This window comes from Schistocerca americana, chromosome X, assembly GCF_021461395.2.
Source record: "Schistocerca americana isolate TAMUIC-IGC-003095 chromosome X, iqSchAmer2.1, whole genome shotgun sequence".
Lineage (NCBI taxonomy): Eukaryota > Metazoa > Arthropoda > Insecta > Orthoptera > Acrididae > Schistocerca > Schistocerca americana.
In genome coordinates, this window is record NC_060130.1 from 267,119,588 (window position 1) to 267,138,907 (window position 19,320).

A 19,320-nucleotide genomic window follows, 5' to 3' on the forward strand; every position below is an offset into this window, starting at 1 on the left:
ACAACCATCTTGTCACTTATTATTGTCAACAGCGGAGGTCTTAGAGTTAGAAACGATTTGTAAGGATTCAGGTTAATTAAGTAGAGGTGTCTGATAAAGTGCTATTAAAATCGACCCAATAAGAAGCAGGACTATATTTCATGTTGAAAAAGAGACTGAACCAACTTTCCAAATCTCAGAGACATATGGTTAATACGAATCCTGAATAGTGTGCAGGGATTTTAGAGTATTTCTGCCATAGAGACTTTCGCACTACAGATGAAAGTCACTCGACATATCCCATTTCAGTGATTGGAGGCCAAGGAATAGGTTTATAAATGGCTCTGAGCACTATGGGACTTAACATCTGTGGTCATCAGTCCCCTAGAACTTAGAACTACTTAAACCTAACTAACCTAAGGACATCATACACATCCATGCCCGAGGCAGGATTCGAACCTGCGACCGTAGCGGTCGCGCGGAGCAACAGGTGTTATTCCATTTGTGTTCATTAACTAATAAGAGCAAATCTAAAAACTTTATTATGAAATAAAAACGCAATACTAACCAAAATAAAGACAGTCTGTTCGAAACTGCATATACATAGCCGGAAAAAATTCGCACACCCTTTTGAGGTTTCCAACACACTCAAGATTTATTGTTGCAACAGTACATGTGGAGTACACGAAATGATTACATCTACAGACCAACACCACAAGCGATTCTGTGGTACCACGTATCGACCCATGCTGAAACACCCTGATGTAGCCCCCACAGGAGGCAATACATGAGCTGACTCTGACATCCAGTCGATTGTACAGATGAAGAATATTGTCTTGGGATACGTTATGCCACGCCTGCACGACCTGTTCTTATAGTTCTGTAAGACTTGTTGGATGACGACTCGCACGAGTCATTTCTCGTCCCATCGTATCCCACACTTGCTGGAATGGAAATAAGTCCGGAGATCATGCTGGCCAGGGAAGTTTCTGCACGTCTTGCAAAGCACGTTGAGTTTCGCGGGCAGTGTGTGGGTGAGCATTGTCCTGTTGGGACAACAAACCACCTTCCCGTCCCAAGAACGGCAAAAGAGCGGGTCTAACAACATTCTTAACGCACCGAGCGCTGGTCATCGTCCCCTCCAGAAACACCTAATGTTAACGAGAGTTGTAGCTTATCGCACTCCAAACCATGAGGCCTGCGTTGGGTTCATTGTGACTTGGGCGAATGCACTCGACGGGACAGAGCACACCAGGTCGGCGACGTACGCGCAATGACCATCACTTGCGTGCTGTAAGAATCTGCTTTCATTGATGAAGACAACGGCGCGCCATTCCATCTTCCAAGTCCAGGTGATCCTCTGATGGCAACCAGCAGAGCCGTGCACGTCGACGCCGTAGCGTGAGTGGAATACGAGCTAGAGGTTCACGTGCTCACAGTCCCCCTGGTATTAACCTGATCGCAACAGTTCGTGTTTACACGTCTGGGCTCACAATCTCTCTTACCTATGCTGCTGAGTTGCTCTGCCCCCTATAATTCTTTCTCGTGTGCTTGGTCTTGCAAGAACAGTAGGGAATATTTACGTCACAGCAAGCAATAGTGGGAAAATTGGCGTAAGAGAAGCACAACTATGATAAGAGCGCTGTACTTTTGACCAATAGCTTGTCAAAACTTACTTTTGCTTGATTCCTGGTCTACATACAAAAATCATACTCATTTAGAGCAGACTATCCCTCCTGTAAAGTGTGAGACATTGCAATTCATACCATCTGGAGTCACTGGACGAATTCAGTCTCTGTTATTGCACTATATGCAGCTACGCCTTCAACTTGAAGGATAGCCAGGTTCACGATGAGCTCCACGACAGACTGTTTCGTATTCGGTTGCATGCCATCACATTCCATCGGTTCTTATCACTGCGTTACACCGTTATGATTCTATATGCATTCTTCTGGACTTCCTGCGCAGTTTGTAAGTAGCAAGGAGTTCGCCTACCATCTTGAGTATTCGTGACGTAAGTTAAGGGTTTGTTTCTTTCTGACTCCTGATTCACAAGGTGAATCAGTAGCAGATAATATTTTTCACAACGTAACTGTTAAAGCAACGCTTTCAAATGAGCCTTACGAAAGACTGAATTTATCACCTCGACTCAAGTGGGTTCTTGTGAGCCTTTTGTACTATATGTGAGCATTCCCTATTAAAGGGCAGACATTGATGGTGCTTTGTGACTACGCTATCTGTTGGTGGGCAACGTTGAAACCATTATCATAGACATGTACTATCCCCCAGGTGGCATATCCTATCATCGGATCAAAATCGACTTCGTCTTTCCAGGCGTACTAATTTTTTTTTTCTTTTCCGGCAGTATATTTGCACATACAGTGTGATTCAGCTGCGCCTACCGATGGGATTTAAGCATCCCATAACACTTTCAAACACCATGCACGAAATTTCACGTTCTCCCACTCGCTACATGCAAACTGTTGTCCTACAGGAAAATGAACAGGATTTTTTGTAGGAAATATAATGTGGTTAAAGGTGTACAGGGATACATTTTTGCTGGAGGCCGCAGTTTCAGAGTTATTCAAGCAAAACACTTTTGAAGGTCACCTTTGCACATTTTCTACTATAAATCAAAACTATGGCCTGCAGCCATTACGCATCTCAGTACTAAATTCAAGCCGGCCGGTGTGGCCAAGCGGTTAAAGGCGCTACAGTCTGGAACCGCGTGGCCGCTACGGTCGCAGGTTCGAATCCTGCCTCGGGCATGGATGTGTGTGATGTCCTTAGGTTAGTTAGGTTTAAGTAGTTCTAAGTTCTAGGGGACTAATGACCTCAGATGTTACGTCCCATAGTGCTCAGAGTCATTTGAACCATTTTTTGAAGTACTCCGTCTTCAGACCACGAGTGGCCTACCGGGTCCATCCGACCGCCGTGTCATCCTCCGTGGAGGATGCGGTTAGGAGGGGCGTGGGGTCAGCACACCGCTCTCCCGGTCGTTATGATGGTATTCTTGACCGAAGCCGCTACTAGTCGGTCGAGTAGCTCCACAGTTGGCATGACGAGGCTGAATGCACCCCAAAAATGGCAACAGCACATGGCGGCCTGGATGGTCACTCATCCAAGTGCCGACCATGCCCGACATCGCTTAACTTCGGTGATCTCACGGGAACCGGAGTAACCACTGCGGCAAGGCCGTTGCCAAATTTACTAGAGAAAGCTCCTATAATTTTTTTCTATAAGACTAACAGTTCGCATGCAGCAAATAACAGAATATGAAAATCTTGTGCATGGCATTTGAAGGAGTTGTGGGTTGCATAAAACCCATCAGTAGGAGCAGCTGGAGGAGGAGGAGGAGGAGGAGGAGTGTTGAACGTCCCGTCGACAATGAAGTCATTAGATACAGAGCACAAGCTCGGATTAGGGAAGGACGCTAACCACTGCGCCACCTCAATCGGTGGAAGCAGCTGAATTATCAATCAAACTCCGTTGCTGGGCAACATTAAATGCTTTTTTACTCCATGCTTAGATTCCCCCCAGCACGATGTTCACAGGTTCGCTGAGATGTTGCTGCTCAAGTTTGTGTCACTCTCCGACGGAAACCCCCTCCCCCCCCCCCCCCTTCACCACCGCTCATTCCCACCTCCCTGACGTGTTGCGAGGCGTTTCTGCGACGACACACTGCTAGTTTCATTTCATCTTGCTTCGACCCCTCCCCATCGGGTTCATGTCAGCAGACACTGCTTGGTGATTACTTTCATTTGATTTTTATCTTCTGTGGTGGTGATCACAACGTGGTGCAATATGTGTACACATTATCCTCTTGAAAAGCAAACCCCTTGCCAAAATGTTGATTACTGCACTGGACAACAAGCTGGAAAATTGTGTCTCAGCCGTCAAGTTACCCTCGACAACGAAGACAGGCGGTGTCGGTAGATGATACCGGCCCAAAAAATGACTGGCCCGTATTCCTGCTGAGCTTACAGTACTGAGTGCCTGGTACTTTCATTGGAGCGCCCACATTCTTCTACGAAGATCATCAGGTAACAGACAAATCATGTATTCGTCGGTGAAGAAAACCGGATGCCAATGATCGTATGTCCATTCTCGATGTTCCCTTCCCTAGCTCATTAGCGCACCACGGTATTGGATTATTCTAACGTTCTTTGCAACGGATACCTAGAGTTCAATAAAGTATTAAGAAAGAAATTTACAATGAAAAAGTGTAAACTATGTAAGAAATAACTGAATACAGAACTCTTCTTTAGCAGTCTATTTCAGCGACTGTTATAATACAAAGAGCAAAAAATGAAAGCATCAATTGTCTCCAACAAACCGGGAAGCAAACACCGAAAACGGCATGTTTACCCTTCATTGCCCACATTGCTTTGTCCAACACCTCAAATTCGTGATAACAGTATTCGTTGAATCACCTGAGTCACAAACTCTTAAACTGGAAATAATTTCCAAACGTATCGTTCACAGACAATAAACAGAAAAATCCTAAGCCGTAATAGCTCTCGAGAAAACGTAGCTATTGACAGCAACAGATATACTTAATATAGTATGCTATTACTCCAGTGTGTGTGCTTAAACTACAGACGTGTCCTAGTGACAAAGGTTTCGAGATTATAAGGATGTCTAGCAGCCCACGATTCTTTTGTCGTACGCATTATAGCTTAGAATGTGAAAGACTAACTAAATTGCTATTGTGCTAAGCAGATATTTTATACAAGATTTGTAGTTAACTCCATGTTGCAATCAGTAAATATCAGTAATAAAAGTTTTTGAAGAACTGACTGATCAAGTCAAAGTAAGAACAACTTATGTACAGGTCGACCGATTTGTTTCGACAGATCAAAATTTGGTCCAGTCGGTTACTGCAATACTAACTGTAATGGTAGAAACTATAATTTCAAAATATCGTAAAGGGAAAATTTTAGGAGTGGAACTTTCATACAGCAGTGCAGTGTTGTGTGATATTCACTGCAGGACTCGATATAGATGCTTCTGCGAGCGGTGCTGGATGCCTTTTGTCTCACCTCCTCCCTCCCCCCCAACGTCACCCCCCCCCCCCCCCCACACACACACAGAAGAAACCCCTTAGGTGTTTTCCATAAAGCTTCATACCTTGTACGTGACTGGTCCATTTTTCGGTGTCTACTGAATGTAACAACTACGGCGTTTGCTGTTCATGATTTATCGAAGATGTTTTTAAGTTTTACGAGAACAGTTGTTGCTGCCTGTTTTCTAACAGTCACATTTTATGTCTAAAATACAGTTAGGTTACTGTGCGGCGTTCTTTATCATGCGGAAAAACTGCGTTATGAAACATTTATTTAATTAAAGCGCAAAGAAATAGAATTTGGTTCTTAGTCCTTCGTGTTTGTTTAACATTTGCTGCTTGATTGACTGAAGAATTTGGTTGGCTATCGTGGAACGTTTTTTTAAATTTACCTTGCTGTACAAAGCAAGGATGGTTTCTGTTTTTCGTCTCGTCGACATGGAAATGATTAGAGACGAAGTACTACTGATGTTGGTTGAAGATGAGTGAAGAAAGGGCAGCAGCCTCTTTCATAGGTTACCACGACGTTCCCCAGAAGTAATTTAGGGAACCCATAAATAGCCCGAATGTGGATGACCGGACGAAAATCTGAATCCCACTCTTCCGTAAAATAAGTTGAAAGTGTTAACTATTCTTTCATCTCTATCGGTATCACCCTTCGAACTCAAATTAACAAGTAAGCGGTGTTTGCATCGCACTGCTCCTTCCTTAATCATTGTTGAGTAGAAGAACTTGTATATACCATCCTTTGGCATAATTAAATAAAAATCGTGGTAAAACATTATTTTCTTACCAATTCATAGACAAAAATAACGCTAGATATGAATTAACATTATTTAAAAATGTTACTGAATCACACACTGTTTGTTGTGGTATAAATCTTGAGATATTTTCCCGTGAAAGAGCAGGTATGGTGGGGCTTGAAGGCTGCTCCGGCACTCTTCTTGTGTTAGCACTGAGAACTTGCTAAATCCGACCAGCGGCCTCCCAGTCACGTCTCATTCCAATAGTCAGGGCAAAACACGGCCAACGACGCTCTCCTCTGACGCAGGCTGAGCACTAACTCATCAACTGAAAAATTCCTAGCGAATAAAAGGAAGTCATTTTTTCGTTTCCATTTCGTCAGTTGATTCTTTGTACAGCAAAGTTTGCATCGACTCGCTTTCGCTTAACTATTGCGTAGAAACACACTGAATCGCACTCGTTAATTATTTTCTGGATGTATAAGCCTCTATTTACCGTTCAATCCCATTCTGATGATGCACGCAATGCTGCGCCACACTTCTTTAGGTGAGTGAGGGTCCACAATTTAAAAGGACGCCGCAGATCGGATGTATTGTTATGATCTTAACTGCTGCATGAGAAATGCTTTCATGAACATTCGTATTCCGCTAATGGCCGCACTATGGCAATACACTCACACAAACTACATTTTCCCCACTTTCCCCGTCGCTGTATTTATACAAAGACTACTTACGTTCTTTGATCCTATCCTGAAGAATAGTTCCCGGAATTTTAAGAATGAGTTCCACTTTGATGAACAATGATTTTTTTGTTGAATCGATTCAGTTCTGAAAAATCGCCGTATTCTCCACAATTTTTCATACACCACCACTAATCTGCAAAATAGCAGTCCACAAAAAATATTCATTATTTTCATTGTGGATTCAGACTGTGACTGTCTTACCTAAATAAACTAAAAGTGTAAGAAATTTATCATTCTCTTTTGGGAGAGGGGCCGCCTCGAGAAAAACACAATTTTTATCTTTTCTTTCAGTTCTCAGACATGTTTCGCTGAAATTTCTGAATCATCACTGGGGTTTTATTATCTTACTATAAAACAGGAAAAATACCCTTTACTACTTGCGCACATATAAATCTCAGTTTTTAAGACAGTATCTGCAAATGTGAAAAACAGAAATTTTTTTGTTTAAATGCCTTGTTACTTCATGCTGTGGTTTTCCTGGATTTTTATGTTTTTTATTGCAGTTATTTTCTTTCACAGTTTTTCATCTGCAACCATGTAGAACTTAATACAAAAGAGTGATATACTTCGAAATTTTACGACTGTGACTGTTATTGTTACGCCTAACATTAACTAATCATATGTGGAAGATTGTGTGTGTGTGTTCGCGCACGCGCGCGCGTATGTGTGTGTGTGTGTGTGTGTGTGTGTGTGTGTGTGTGTGTGTGTGTGTGTGTTTGCAATATGTTTCACTTATTTTTTCTGGTTTCCCCTTATCTTCACTGTGAAGCCCTGCACTAAGATAATGAGAAACCCAAAAAAAGTATGTACGCGTAGCCCGCAGACAAGACAAGCAATGACAGAGATAATGAATGCGCTTACGAGTGTAGTCGGGGTAGTGATAAAGTTTTATTATCACCTCGAAGAACTGCGTTAGACAATCCTTTTTGGCGATACCCACTGAAATCCCCGTACTGCAGCAAGTCGCTAGAGGAGACACAACAAAATGACACAGCCCGTCGATAAAGTGAAGTAAAGAGAAAGATAAAATTCCGGTTCTGGTTCTAGACAAGCCAATTGGGTCCGATCGACCGCCATGTCATCCTCTGCCAATGTCGTCATCGGATGCAGTATGGTGAAGCATGTGGTCAGCACACCGCTCTCCCGGTCGTTGTCGGGTTTGTTCACCTCGGAACCGCTACTAATCGGCCGAGTAGCTTCTGACCTGGCCTCACGAGGCTCAGTGCACCCCGTACCGACTCTCCTACCAAGAAGAAATCACTGTCATTCGTTCCTGGCGCTTCAAGGGGGATAGAGCTGCATAAATCCATGATGAGCTGGTGGAAGTGTGGAGCAACAATTCACTAGCGTATGACACGTTGCGTACGGTCACAGAGGCTTGCAGTGTACTCAGATAAGCCTAAAAGCCGAAGAGAGAATTGGTAGACCATTTTTCTGTGACGTGCCGGGAAACCCCAAGGAAAGTGGAGGAGCTAGTGTTCAAAAACCGGCGAATCATACCAGAGTAATAGTGGATAACGTGATAATCAGTCATGAAATGTTGCACGACATTTTGAACATAACTAAGATAACCGTCCTCTGGATTCTGAGACTGCTCAGAACCACTCGCAAACCCAGCCGAACCGAGCCACACGCGAAAATGTCGCAACAGTGCCAGGCCAATTCACATGCCTTTCTTAGCCGCCTAATCACCGTGGATGAGTGTTAGGTCTGTCACTATGATCAAGCCGAGACAAAGAGGGGCGGCAGACAGGGGAAGCAAGTTGACTCACCACTGTGGAAACAGGCAACGACCCACCCATAACATGGGAAGGTGATACTAAATGATTTTTGACACAGCAGTGGTATGGTGCAAGCTCATTATGCTCTTAAGGGGCAAATTGTCTTCTTTGGGCTATGAAACTTTACTTCACCCCCCTCCCCTCTCGCATTCTCCTGACATGGCATCCACTAAATCATTCCCTTTACTCGGATGAAGAAACCATTGCGTGACAGACATTTCACAACCCATATTCTGACTTCTGTATGGAAGCCATCAGTCTTTGGGAAAGATGTGTCGCATTAAAGTGTGAATATGTAAAATAATAAATAAAAGCCGTGGGGCACTACAGCCTGAGTCTTTCAATTGGACGCCACTTGGGCGACTTCGGCGTCCATATTCCCACAGTCACCCGATTTTCCCCAGATCGTCACCCATGCAAGTAGTAGGCAAGCCCACTGTTAACTTCGGTGATTGGGTGGGGAGCAGTGTTACCAACGTGGCAAGACCATTGGCAGGGTGAATACGTAAAGAAGGAATAACACCATCAGCAAGTATTATGTTCTCAACTAGATTTTTCGAAATGGTTCAAATGGCTCTGATCACTATGGGACTTAACATATGAGGTCATCAGTCCCCTAGAACTTAGAACTACTTAAACCTAACTAACCTAAGGACATCACACACATCCATGCCCGAGGCAGGATTCGAACGTGCGACTGTAGCGGTCGCGCGGTTCCAGACTGAAGCGTCTAGAACCGCTCGACCACACTGGCCGGCTGATTTTTCGAGGTAAAAATTAAAGCTTTATGACTACGTATCGTATTTCATCTCCGACGATAAGGCGAAAGAGTCATTGGGGCGATAGACACAGAAAAGATATTTTAGTTGATAAGAACACATTCTGCCTTGACATCAGTGTTGGTAATCAGCGGCTGCGAAATCAGCCAGAGAGCAGCAACCGTCGGAATGTATCGATCGGCGATATACAAAACCAGCTCCGGGCATTAAGGTCTTAAAGTTATTCTACGCTGTAAATGTGGATAACGGGCAGTCTATGGCCCATCTGAATGCAGGGTGCAGTGCTGCAGAAGAAAACAGTTTTTGAAAAACATTTCGCTTAACACATACAGTCCAAGCTTAGCAACAGATGTGTATTCGGTTTTGACCCAATGGTGTCATCAGCTGTGATTGGAATACTTACTATATTATTGTCATTGGATCACCGAGCAAGACAAACGAGATTCCTGGTCATATGATTCACGCTTACCTCGAGTACATGTCGATAATCACACCTGCTTCTTTTATCTTCCAGTATATCACTCTCTGATACGTATCCTTACGAAGCATTATTGTCACGGAAGGCACCGTGAAAGTCATGGATTATTTCAGTGTTACTACTGACCATATACATCACTAAATGTCTCATGTATGATGTATCTCTCATGGAATATTGTAATTTCCAGCACGACAAGTATGAATATCAGAACGCCAGAATAGTGCAATGTGTCTCAGGAATGCCGGGCGGAGTGGCCGTGCGGTTCTAGGCGCTACAGTCTGGAACCGAGCGACCGCTACGATCGCAGGTTCGAATCCTGCCTCGGGCATGGATGTGTGTGATGTCCTTAGGTTAGGTAGGTTTAATTAGTTCTAAGTTCTAGGCGACTGATGACCTCAGAAGTTAAGTCGCATAGTGCTCAGAGCCATTTTTTCTCAGGAACGCTTAAGCGTTCTAACACCTAAATCAATAAAGAACCTTCTCAAAGTCTATAGGAACCTCGTAAATGTATTGTACAATCTACCACCGGCCACATACGTAGGATTTGAAGATAACGTGTTATGACGAACTGCAAATGTCCTGCACTCCAAAAGGTTAATCATCACGCTATTAGGGGAGCAATCAAAATGATCAGAGTGATCAGCAAGAAAACTACGAGGGGCCTTCAGTAAGTAACGCAACAGATTTTTTTTCTGAAATCAGATTGGTTTTACTCAGGATTCCAGTACATGAGTGTAGCACAATACAATTCAGAGTTGATCGATGCCCCATGAGGGAGAACGTCAAACAGAATAACCCCTTCAGAGTTCAAGAAGATTGTCGCCGTGGCCTCACCGGCTGAGGGTGCGACACTGAACTTTTTCTTCGGAGGGAAGGTGGGGTGGCGCCACTCAGTGAATTGATGTTTTGTTTCCGACCTAAAAATTATCACGATCAGCCTCATAACGTGCAGTCAATCCCGCATATATTGTCGTTCGTTGCTCTTTTGGTCTTCTATTAGGTGTCGAAGAATCCACTGGACACACAGCTACGAGCACCCCACCTGGTAGACGAGTGTGTCAGCACCACCAATACAGACGTGGAGCTGTGCACGAGATGTTTGATTGTGATACGTGGATCACCTCCAATGAGAGTGTCCGCACGTTCCAACATTGCAGGAGTCACTGCTGCGTGCTGTCGGCCGCCACGCGGGAGATCGGACAAGTTTACGCTACCTTGTTGAGAAGAAGACATCTCGCCCAACGACTCACCGCGCTTTCATTGACTACCAGGTGTTCTTAGACGTCTTCAAAGCGCTTATGAATATCTGCGATGCTCTGGTTTTCCGCCAAAAGAAACCCAATGACAGGTCTCTGCTTGGAACACACCTCCATTACAGACACCATTTTGAAGACTGCGTATTGCCGTGCCACCTATCGGAACTTCATGTAACTATAGTGGCTGAAGTAGGAATATTCTACGATGTCCCACAACAAGTTACGCATTTTTTCAAACGAAATTGGCTGAGAAAAGAAAATACTTTGCATTACTTTTTGAGCGCCCCTCGCATATAGTGCGCAATGAAAAAACTCGATACCATAGCTATTGTATTTATAAACAAAAATATTTGTAATGCATTATAATATTTAGTTCCAATCTCTAATATTAAATTCTGCTTGAGTCTCATTTTACAAAACCGGAATTGTCAGTCATCTTATCTGTAACGGTATTTCCAATGTTTAAAGAATGTTCCAAATTACTGCACTTCGGTTTTCCGTTGTATTTTTGTATTTTCTAGTGCGGAGTCTACGTGCGACCATTCGCTTCATCGTATGGACAGTTGCAAACCGTGACCACAGGTCCAATATAAAAAAGAGCAAGAACCTAGTGCCTTTCAGTGTGTGGTTTGTCGGGCGGTAGGGATTGGAAAAAGAGTGGAGGGGGAAGACGACAGCTTGCGTGTCTGCAGTGGAGGGGCTTTCCGGAAGCCCCAGGAGTGCGGAGAGCTTTTATTAATGCACCTGACATGGGGAGAGACCGAGGGGCGGGCTATTCGACCGCATAATCCTTTGGGAGGCACATCCCTTGGGTGCTCAAAGTGATTTAGCACGAACACGATGTGATTTAATTCTCTCTGACAATTTAATTTTCCGTTTCACTTACGGAGGTGGCGCCTACATAGAGAGGGAGGCGAAGAAGGCTGCTTCTTAACTCTTTTGCTCCACGCCAGGAGAGTCGTCTTCGCTCCGTGAGAGTTTTCTCGAAACATAATGCTATATTTTCTTTATAAACCATTTATTTGAAACACAATATTTTTCTACTTAAATCCTTTTCCTTTCTGCCACACGTTTTTCGGAGTTTCTTTTTCTTTCGATCTTCCACTACCTATTGCCATTAGTGATAACGCTCCTCTGTGATTCGGTGTAACAATGAACATTATATTAATTTATGTTACACAAAACAGTTTTTGTCAACCTTCGTAGTTCTTACCCACATCTACTATCTTCCCTATAAATCTTACTAATCCTGTTTGCAATTTTAGCAAATGCCACATTAGTTTCCTCCTGTTACCCCGAGGCATTTCCAAACACTTTTTTCTCAACTGACTCACTTAACAAATCCGCTTTAGAAACTTACATTGTAACATACTTGTCTAAAGTCTAATCGAAACGTTTTTAGTCCTGTATTTTCCTATATTCCTGTATTTTCATTTCAAACAGGTTTGTGTTTCAAAACATATAGTTTAATAAAGCTATGTTATAATCATAGTATTGTATTTATGAAACGTTAATATATTCATGGACGAGGGAGTGCTGAAAATTAATGCCTCCGAATTTATTATGTGAAAACTCAACACATGTTATTAACAAATGTTATTAACATTCTTCATCTTTATTATTCATGTCAACATATTTATTTTTCAATATAAACACACTGGAGACGAACACATTTCTGCCAACGAGAGACTAGTTTGTTGACGCCGTCGCTGTAGAATGTTTGACTTTGCTGATGGGGCCACAACCTCACATATACTTGCGCCGCTTCACCAGTATCAAAGTAAAGTTCGCGAAGGTCTTCTTTAAGTTTTGCAAATAGATGAAAATCGGATGGGGCCAAGTTGGGACTGTATACAGGATAATCGATAATAGTGAACCCAGGGCGTCGGATTGTTGCAAATGTCGCAGGGCTCGTGTGTGGTTGGCGCTGTCATGCCGAAGGAGAGTGTGCTCCTTGTGTGGACGAACTCTTCTGCAGTTAGAAACTCGATTACAGCCCGCTGTTTCTTACGCGCCGATACAGTTACTTTAAACACCATCATGTTACACACACAAAACAATTCGGAGCCCTCTAGCGGCAGAGTGTAGCAACTTGCGACAGAGAAGCGGGAAACTTGACCGAGTAATATGCATGCTGGGTAATACTTCAACTCATGCCCTCGTGCAACGACCACGATCACAGATTCGTCTCTATGCCATAAAAGAATACATTTTTTACACGTTTCACACGAGAAGCAGAAAGTGTGCACTGTCAAATGCAATGAAAGCCATACCTAACTACACTGACGAGACAACATATTATGATCACAGCTCACTGCGGGACTGAGTGCCGAATGATGTCATAGTAGGCTTGTGATGCGGTAAGGAAAGTGTATACGAGGAGCAGAGACGAATGAGCAATTGGTTCAAATGGCTCTGAGCACTATGGGACTTAACATCTGTGGTCATCAGTCCCCTAGAACTTAGAACTACTTAAACCTAACTAACCTAAGGACATCACACACATCCATGCCCGAGGCGGGATCTGAACCTGCGACCGAGCGCCTTAACCGCGAGACCACCGCGGCCGGCGAATGAGGAATTATTTTAGCCACGAAAAGAAGGAAGGATATGATTTAACTTCCGTCGACATTGAGTTCATTAGAAACGCAGCACAAGTTCGGACGATACGGGCCGCAAATGGGGAAATCCACTGACATGAACGACTTTGACAAAGGATAGATTGCTGCGACCTAGCACTTGTGAAGCAGCATCTCGGAAACGACGAAGGTGGTCGTCTGTTCGCGTGCTACTGTCGTGAGCGTGGAAAGTGTTTGACGTACGGTGAACCGCGAGCGAGTAACCATGTGCTGGACGTTGAAGGTGTAACATAGAAGTTGCAGACAGAGGGCTTCCCCATTTTGTGTTTTGTAAGGAAGGAGGGGGTCAGTTAAGTTTGTGTTAGTGTTTGTTTGGAATGAGTTGTATTTTTTCTGAAATTATGAATGATATTAGTAGTAGTTAATTACATTTTTATGTTGGTATTGTGTTGGGGCTGGTATCAGGTGGATGGTGCTAAGGGATAAGGAGTAATGGATTTCAGTAATGATTTAGTTTTTAGTGGCGGGGGGCTAATACTTGTAACTGATATTGACATTTGTTTCTATGATTTTGTGGCTTGGGTTGGTAGTTTAAGTTCATATGTAGTAGTTTATAGCGGTGAATATTGTGGAGTGTGCTGCCATTATCTTGGTCTGGTTTTGACAGTAGTTACTTCTGCTAGTTGTGGTTTGTTTGTATCATGGCATCATTAGAAGCTATATAGGTCAAATGAGATTTTGGAGCTGTGTGTGGGTTTGTGTATTGTGATAGACATAGGAGTTTATAGCTAGATTGAAATTTCTGACAACCTTTTCTTCCCCTAGTTTTTCATTGTCGTGGTTGATTGACGAGGTTTTCATTTTTTTCCCACTAGTATTTGTTTTGATATGCCTTAAATGCTAGGACTGTTGCAGTGGCGACTTATGGCAGATTGGACGACAGAGTACAATGCTGGGGCACACACAAATGTTTCAGAACACGCTGGTCAGCTCACACTGTTGACTATGTAGTTTCAAAGCAGTTGACTCCTGTGTTTTCCCGTGCTAGAACAACGCCATTGTTTATTACGACTGCAGTTGGCACAAGAGCATCGAGACTGGACCGTGGATCAATGTATACGTTTCACATGATCGGGTCATGTTTTATGATACACCAAATTGATGTAGTGTCCAGATTCGCCATCATACAGGCGAACAGCTGCTCGTTACCTGCACCGCGTCACGGACGCAGATCGGTGGAGGCAGTAAAATGGAGGACATTCAAGTACGTGAACATACAATCTGCAGCGTTCCACGTTTAAAGGTTTCTCCGACGGCAACGGCAATTTCCAGCAGGATAACAGTCCTTGTCACAAAGCTAGAATTGTGCTACAATTGTTTAAATGGTTCAAATGGCTCTGAGCACTATGGGACTCAACTTCTGAGGTCATTAGTCCCCTATAACTTAGAACTAGTTAAACCTAACTAACCTAAGGACGTCACACACATCCATGCCCGAGGCAGGATTCGAACCTGCGACCGTAGCGGTCTCGCGGTTCCAGACTGCAGCGCCAGAACCGCACGGCCACTTCGGCCGGCTACAATTGTTTAAGGGGTATGGTAGTTGATGTCGTGGCCACCAAATTCTCCTCATATGATCCCGCCGGAACACATCTGGGACGGGAACGGTACCTGGCACCAGAACCACTCCCACAAACCAACGGCCCACAATGTACGGGAGCTGCTGACCTGTGCGTAGACATCTGGTAGGGACCGTTGACCCCAGCAATTTGGGCTCATAGGAACTTACTACCACCTTCAGACAGCTACCAAGAACTTTGTTGAAACCATTCCACGCAGAATCGCTGCTGTACTGCGTTCCAAAGATGGACCAACACACTATATGGAAACCGGTCATAATGTTTCGGCTCATAAGTGCAGTTTTGCCATAGTATGTGCTGAAAAGTTGCACCGAATAAAGTGGCACAGCAGTGTAGCCACTCGACTGGAAATCGAGAGCAGTGGGTTGCAAATTTCAACACAACCGTCAAAATTTTAGGTGGTTCCCTTAAATCACCTTAGGCGGATGCCTCGGTGGTTTCTTTGAAAATGCCAGGGCCATCCAATGTGTGCTCCTTCCCTAAGTTTAACTGCGTCATCTTCGGGGGGACATTGATCGATTACTTTTCTTCCTTCCTTACGAGTACCTGTAGTATTAGCACTTAATTCACATGTAAGTACTGTCTGCAGGCAAATAAGGTGACTATTTTCATAAGAGCAGTAGCTTTGAGTACAGACAATGGCCGACGCTGTTAGAACTTTGGTAACTCGGACAGCATCTAGTTTTCCATATACGCCATTATTGGTCTAATAGATAAAGAAATTACCTCCACGCTATCAGAAGTGTTTGTTGTATTTATAAAAGAAAACAACCTTTTGAATATTCGCAGCCAGCACAGAAATTTGTAATAAGAATGATCGTTACTGTTTCTTGTTTGTGAAACCTCTCCAAACGCTGTCAACTTTGAAGCATTGAAGTAAATCAACAAATAACTGAAAATAGGACTCAGGGTGGTAAAATACGCATCCGTGACAGTGTCTTGTATAACGACGATATTGCAGTCCTTGTGTTGTTCAGAAGAACAATGCATGTCTGAAAGAATATTGCATCGTACTCCTGAACAAGAAAGGCACTGAAATATCGTATTTATCCGTCAACACCTGGCAAGCGGCCTCCAGTTAAGCTATCTCCGCTGTGCGGAAATACACATAATGGATACACGAGTGCAGGTTGTAGATATATGGTTGATGGCATATGGAAGTTTGGGTGGGCTTGTGAATCGTGTTCGGATAGTCTACTGATGCCGGCACGGTAGCTCAGCGTGTTCGGTCGGAGGGTTGGCTGCCCTCTGCAATAAAAAACTGATTTAATGGATGAACGATGAACTTGAACAAGCATCATGGGACGTCCGCAACGAACCTTAACGAACAAAATGAAATTTTTAAAAAAAGTGGTAAAGTTACAGCTCGCGCTAAGCGGGAAATGCGGGTTCGAGTCCCGGTCTGGCACAAATTTTCATTGACATCATTCCATTATACAGCTGATGGTTGCCTATATTCGCAACTACGAATACATTTCATGACATCCACAAAGCGGAATTTCGAAATTGCGATAGCAATGTTCCTTTGCACCCGAGGAAAAATAAAACAACTACAGTGTCGAAAACATAATTGTTCTCGATCAGTGGTGATGCTTGTTTAACATTTTAATAATCACTGTCAGTATCAGTCCATAATGTTGTGTTTATTAAAATACATTAGAACATGGCATACAGATATTAAACTTTAGACCATACTTTTAAATTATTTGTTAATACATCAATTTAGTCACATTTCACACTTAAGCACGAAACGATTTTCTGTTGCAGGAGTAGCGAACCACCAGGCCATATGACGTTTGCTGTGAAGAATGCCTCTAGGAAGGTAAGCAATAAAAATGAAATTTAAAATTTATTTTAATATGGCATGTTATCTTTCACTTGAAACACTACCGAAAGTGCCGGCCGGGGTGGCCGAGCGGTTCTAGTCTACAGTCTACAGTCTGGAACCGCGCGACCGCTACGGTCGCAGGTTCGAATACTGCCTCGGGCATGGATGTGTGTGATGTCCTTAGGTTAGTTATGTTTAAGTATTTCTAAGATCTAGGGGACTGATGACCTCAGGAGTTAAGTCCTATAGTGCTCAGAGCCATTTGAACCATTTTTTGATGAGTTCGTTTGCCTCTGGCGTAGTTAAAATTAAACTTGGAATGGAGAAACTTAGTAGGACATGTTAGAAAACAGTTTCTAAAATCGGTTATTGTAATACGCGAAATGTGTAATCAACATATCGAAGGGAGAACAGCACAAATTAACGACAAAGTTGTATGACCTGTCGATGAGTTGCTGTATAGTGACATTTGAAGACAAAAATTCGATGATCAGATGAAGAAGTTAACCGATGTATAAAATAACCAGTAGTGCTTTCTAGTAAACGAAACAAAGTTCTCAAAACTAAACCCCCACTGTGCCCCAAGCGGAAAGTTCACAATTAGCGTGTGTTACTAGAACTGATTTACGATTGTGTGATAAGAACTTTTAATGCCAGAGCGATCCGTGGAGGGATGCGTCCTCGAAATTACTAACAAGGGAATCTCCCCATCACCCCCCCCCCCCCTCCCCTCAGATTTAGTGATAAGAGGACCCATTGGACAGCCCGTCAAAACCTGAACACAGATCAAGCACGAAAACAGGAAAAAGGTGTACTGGACTGCGAAGATAGAGCAAAATGGAAACAGTGAACGGTTCGAGAATAAGAAGTACAATTTAAATCAACCGGGAAGAGTAATGGATCTGTGATTGCGTGGTTGCGGAGTTAGACTGCCCTGTGGCCAAGCCGTGTTCAAACAGCCCTCGTGCCATTTTATTTTTTTTTATTTTTCGCTGTTCGCTTTATTCAAATTTGTGTCTGTGACGTGGTATAACGTCCGTTTGCAACAGCGAGGCGCAAGGTAGGGACCTATAATGACAGCTGGTTCTGCAAAACTTCTCTATTAGCAGCCGAATGAAAATGGCTTTCGAATGGAAACCGCAAACTTTTGATGACGAGGCGACAAAGTCAACCGAATCCTCCACCGGAAAACGCGTCTGGTGTGTCATACACGGCATTAGTGAAAGTACGTGTGTCATGTGATAGGAATCTCTTATCGGCGCACCTAATTTGTACGACTAGAAAGTGAGTGAGATATGTCTCCTTGCCCAATTTAGGTGTTCGTACTCACATGAAGAGAAGTCCTGCATTATCCTGGGTCCCAGAACTCCTGAAGATAGACGTTGACAGTGGATATTCTATCATAGACACAGTCCCTTTGACTGTTCAGAGAAGTAAAAAAAAATGGCTCTGAGCACTATGGGACTTAACATCTGAGGTCATCAGTCCCCTAGAACTTAGAACTACTTAAACCTAACTGACATAAGGACATCACACACGTCCATGCCCGAGGCAGGATTCGAACCTGCGACCGTAGCGGCCACGCGGTTCCAGACTGAAGAGCCTAGAACCGCTCGGCCACAACGGCCGGCCTCATAGATGTTACTAAACCGGACCAGAGATATAAACAGCCATGCATGAGCAGCGCCAATTGGTCGGAGGGCGTCCGACAGCCGATCAGTTTCACTCATTCCACCAGTTAGGAGGTACACGGCTCGCGTTGTCTGTAGTTCAACCATGCCTAGACGGTCAATACCGCGATTCGATCGCGTCCGCATTGTTACTTTGTGCCAGGAAGGACTCTCAAGAAGGGAAATGTCCAGGCGTGTCGGAGTGAACCAAAGCGATGTATTCCGGACATGGAGGAGATACAGAGAGACAGGAACTATCGATGACATGCCTCGCTCAGGCCGCCCAAGGACTACAACTGCAGTGGATGACCGCTATCTACGGATTATGACTCGGAGGAACCCTGACAGCAACGCCACCATGTTGAATAAAGCTTTTCGTGCAGCCACAGGACAGTTACGACTCAAACTGTGCGTAGTACGGTGCATGATGTGCAACTTCATTCCCGACGTCCACGGCGAGGTCCATCTTTGCAACCACGACACCATGCAGCGCGGTACAGATGGGCTCAACAACATGCCCAATGAACCGCTCAGGATGGGCATCACGTTCTCTTCACCGATGAGTGTCGTATATGCCTTCAACCAGACAATCGTCTGAGACGTGTTTGGAGGCAACCCGGTAAGGCTGAACACCTTAGACACACTGTCCAGCATGTGCAGCAACGTGGAGGTTCCCTGCTGTTTTGGGGTGGCATTATGTGGGGCGACGTACGCCACTGGTGGTCATGGAAGGTGTCGTAACGGCTGTACGATACGTGAATGCCATCCTCTGACCAATA

At 44.0% G+C, this 19,320-nt stretch overlaps 1 protein-coding gene across 1 annotated transcript in view; it reads left to right on the plus strand.

Annotated features, from left to right (window-relative positions):
- LOC124555588 overlaps nt 1-19,320 on the plus strand; it is a 1,059,882-nt gene that overhangs the window by 208,796 nt on the left and 831,766 nt on the right. The window contains exon 2 of the mRNA XM_047129551.1: nt 16,811-16,865. Within this exon, the coding sequence (XP_046985507.1) occupies nt 16,833-16,865 (33 nt within the window). The 5' untranslated portion in view covers nt 16,811-16,832. The remainder of the gene's footprint in view (nt 1-16,810; nt 16,866-19,320) is intronic.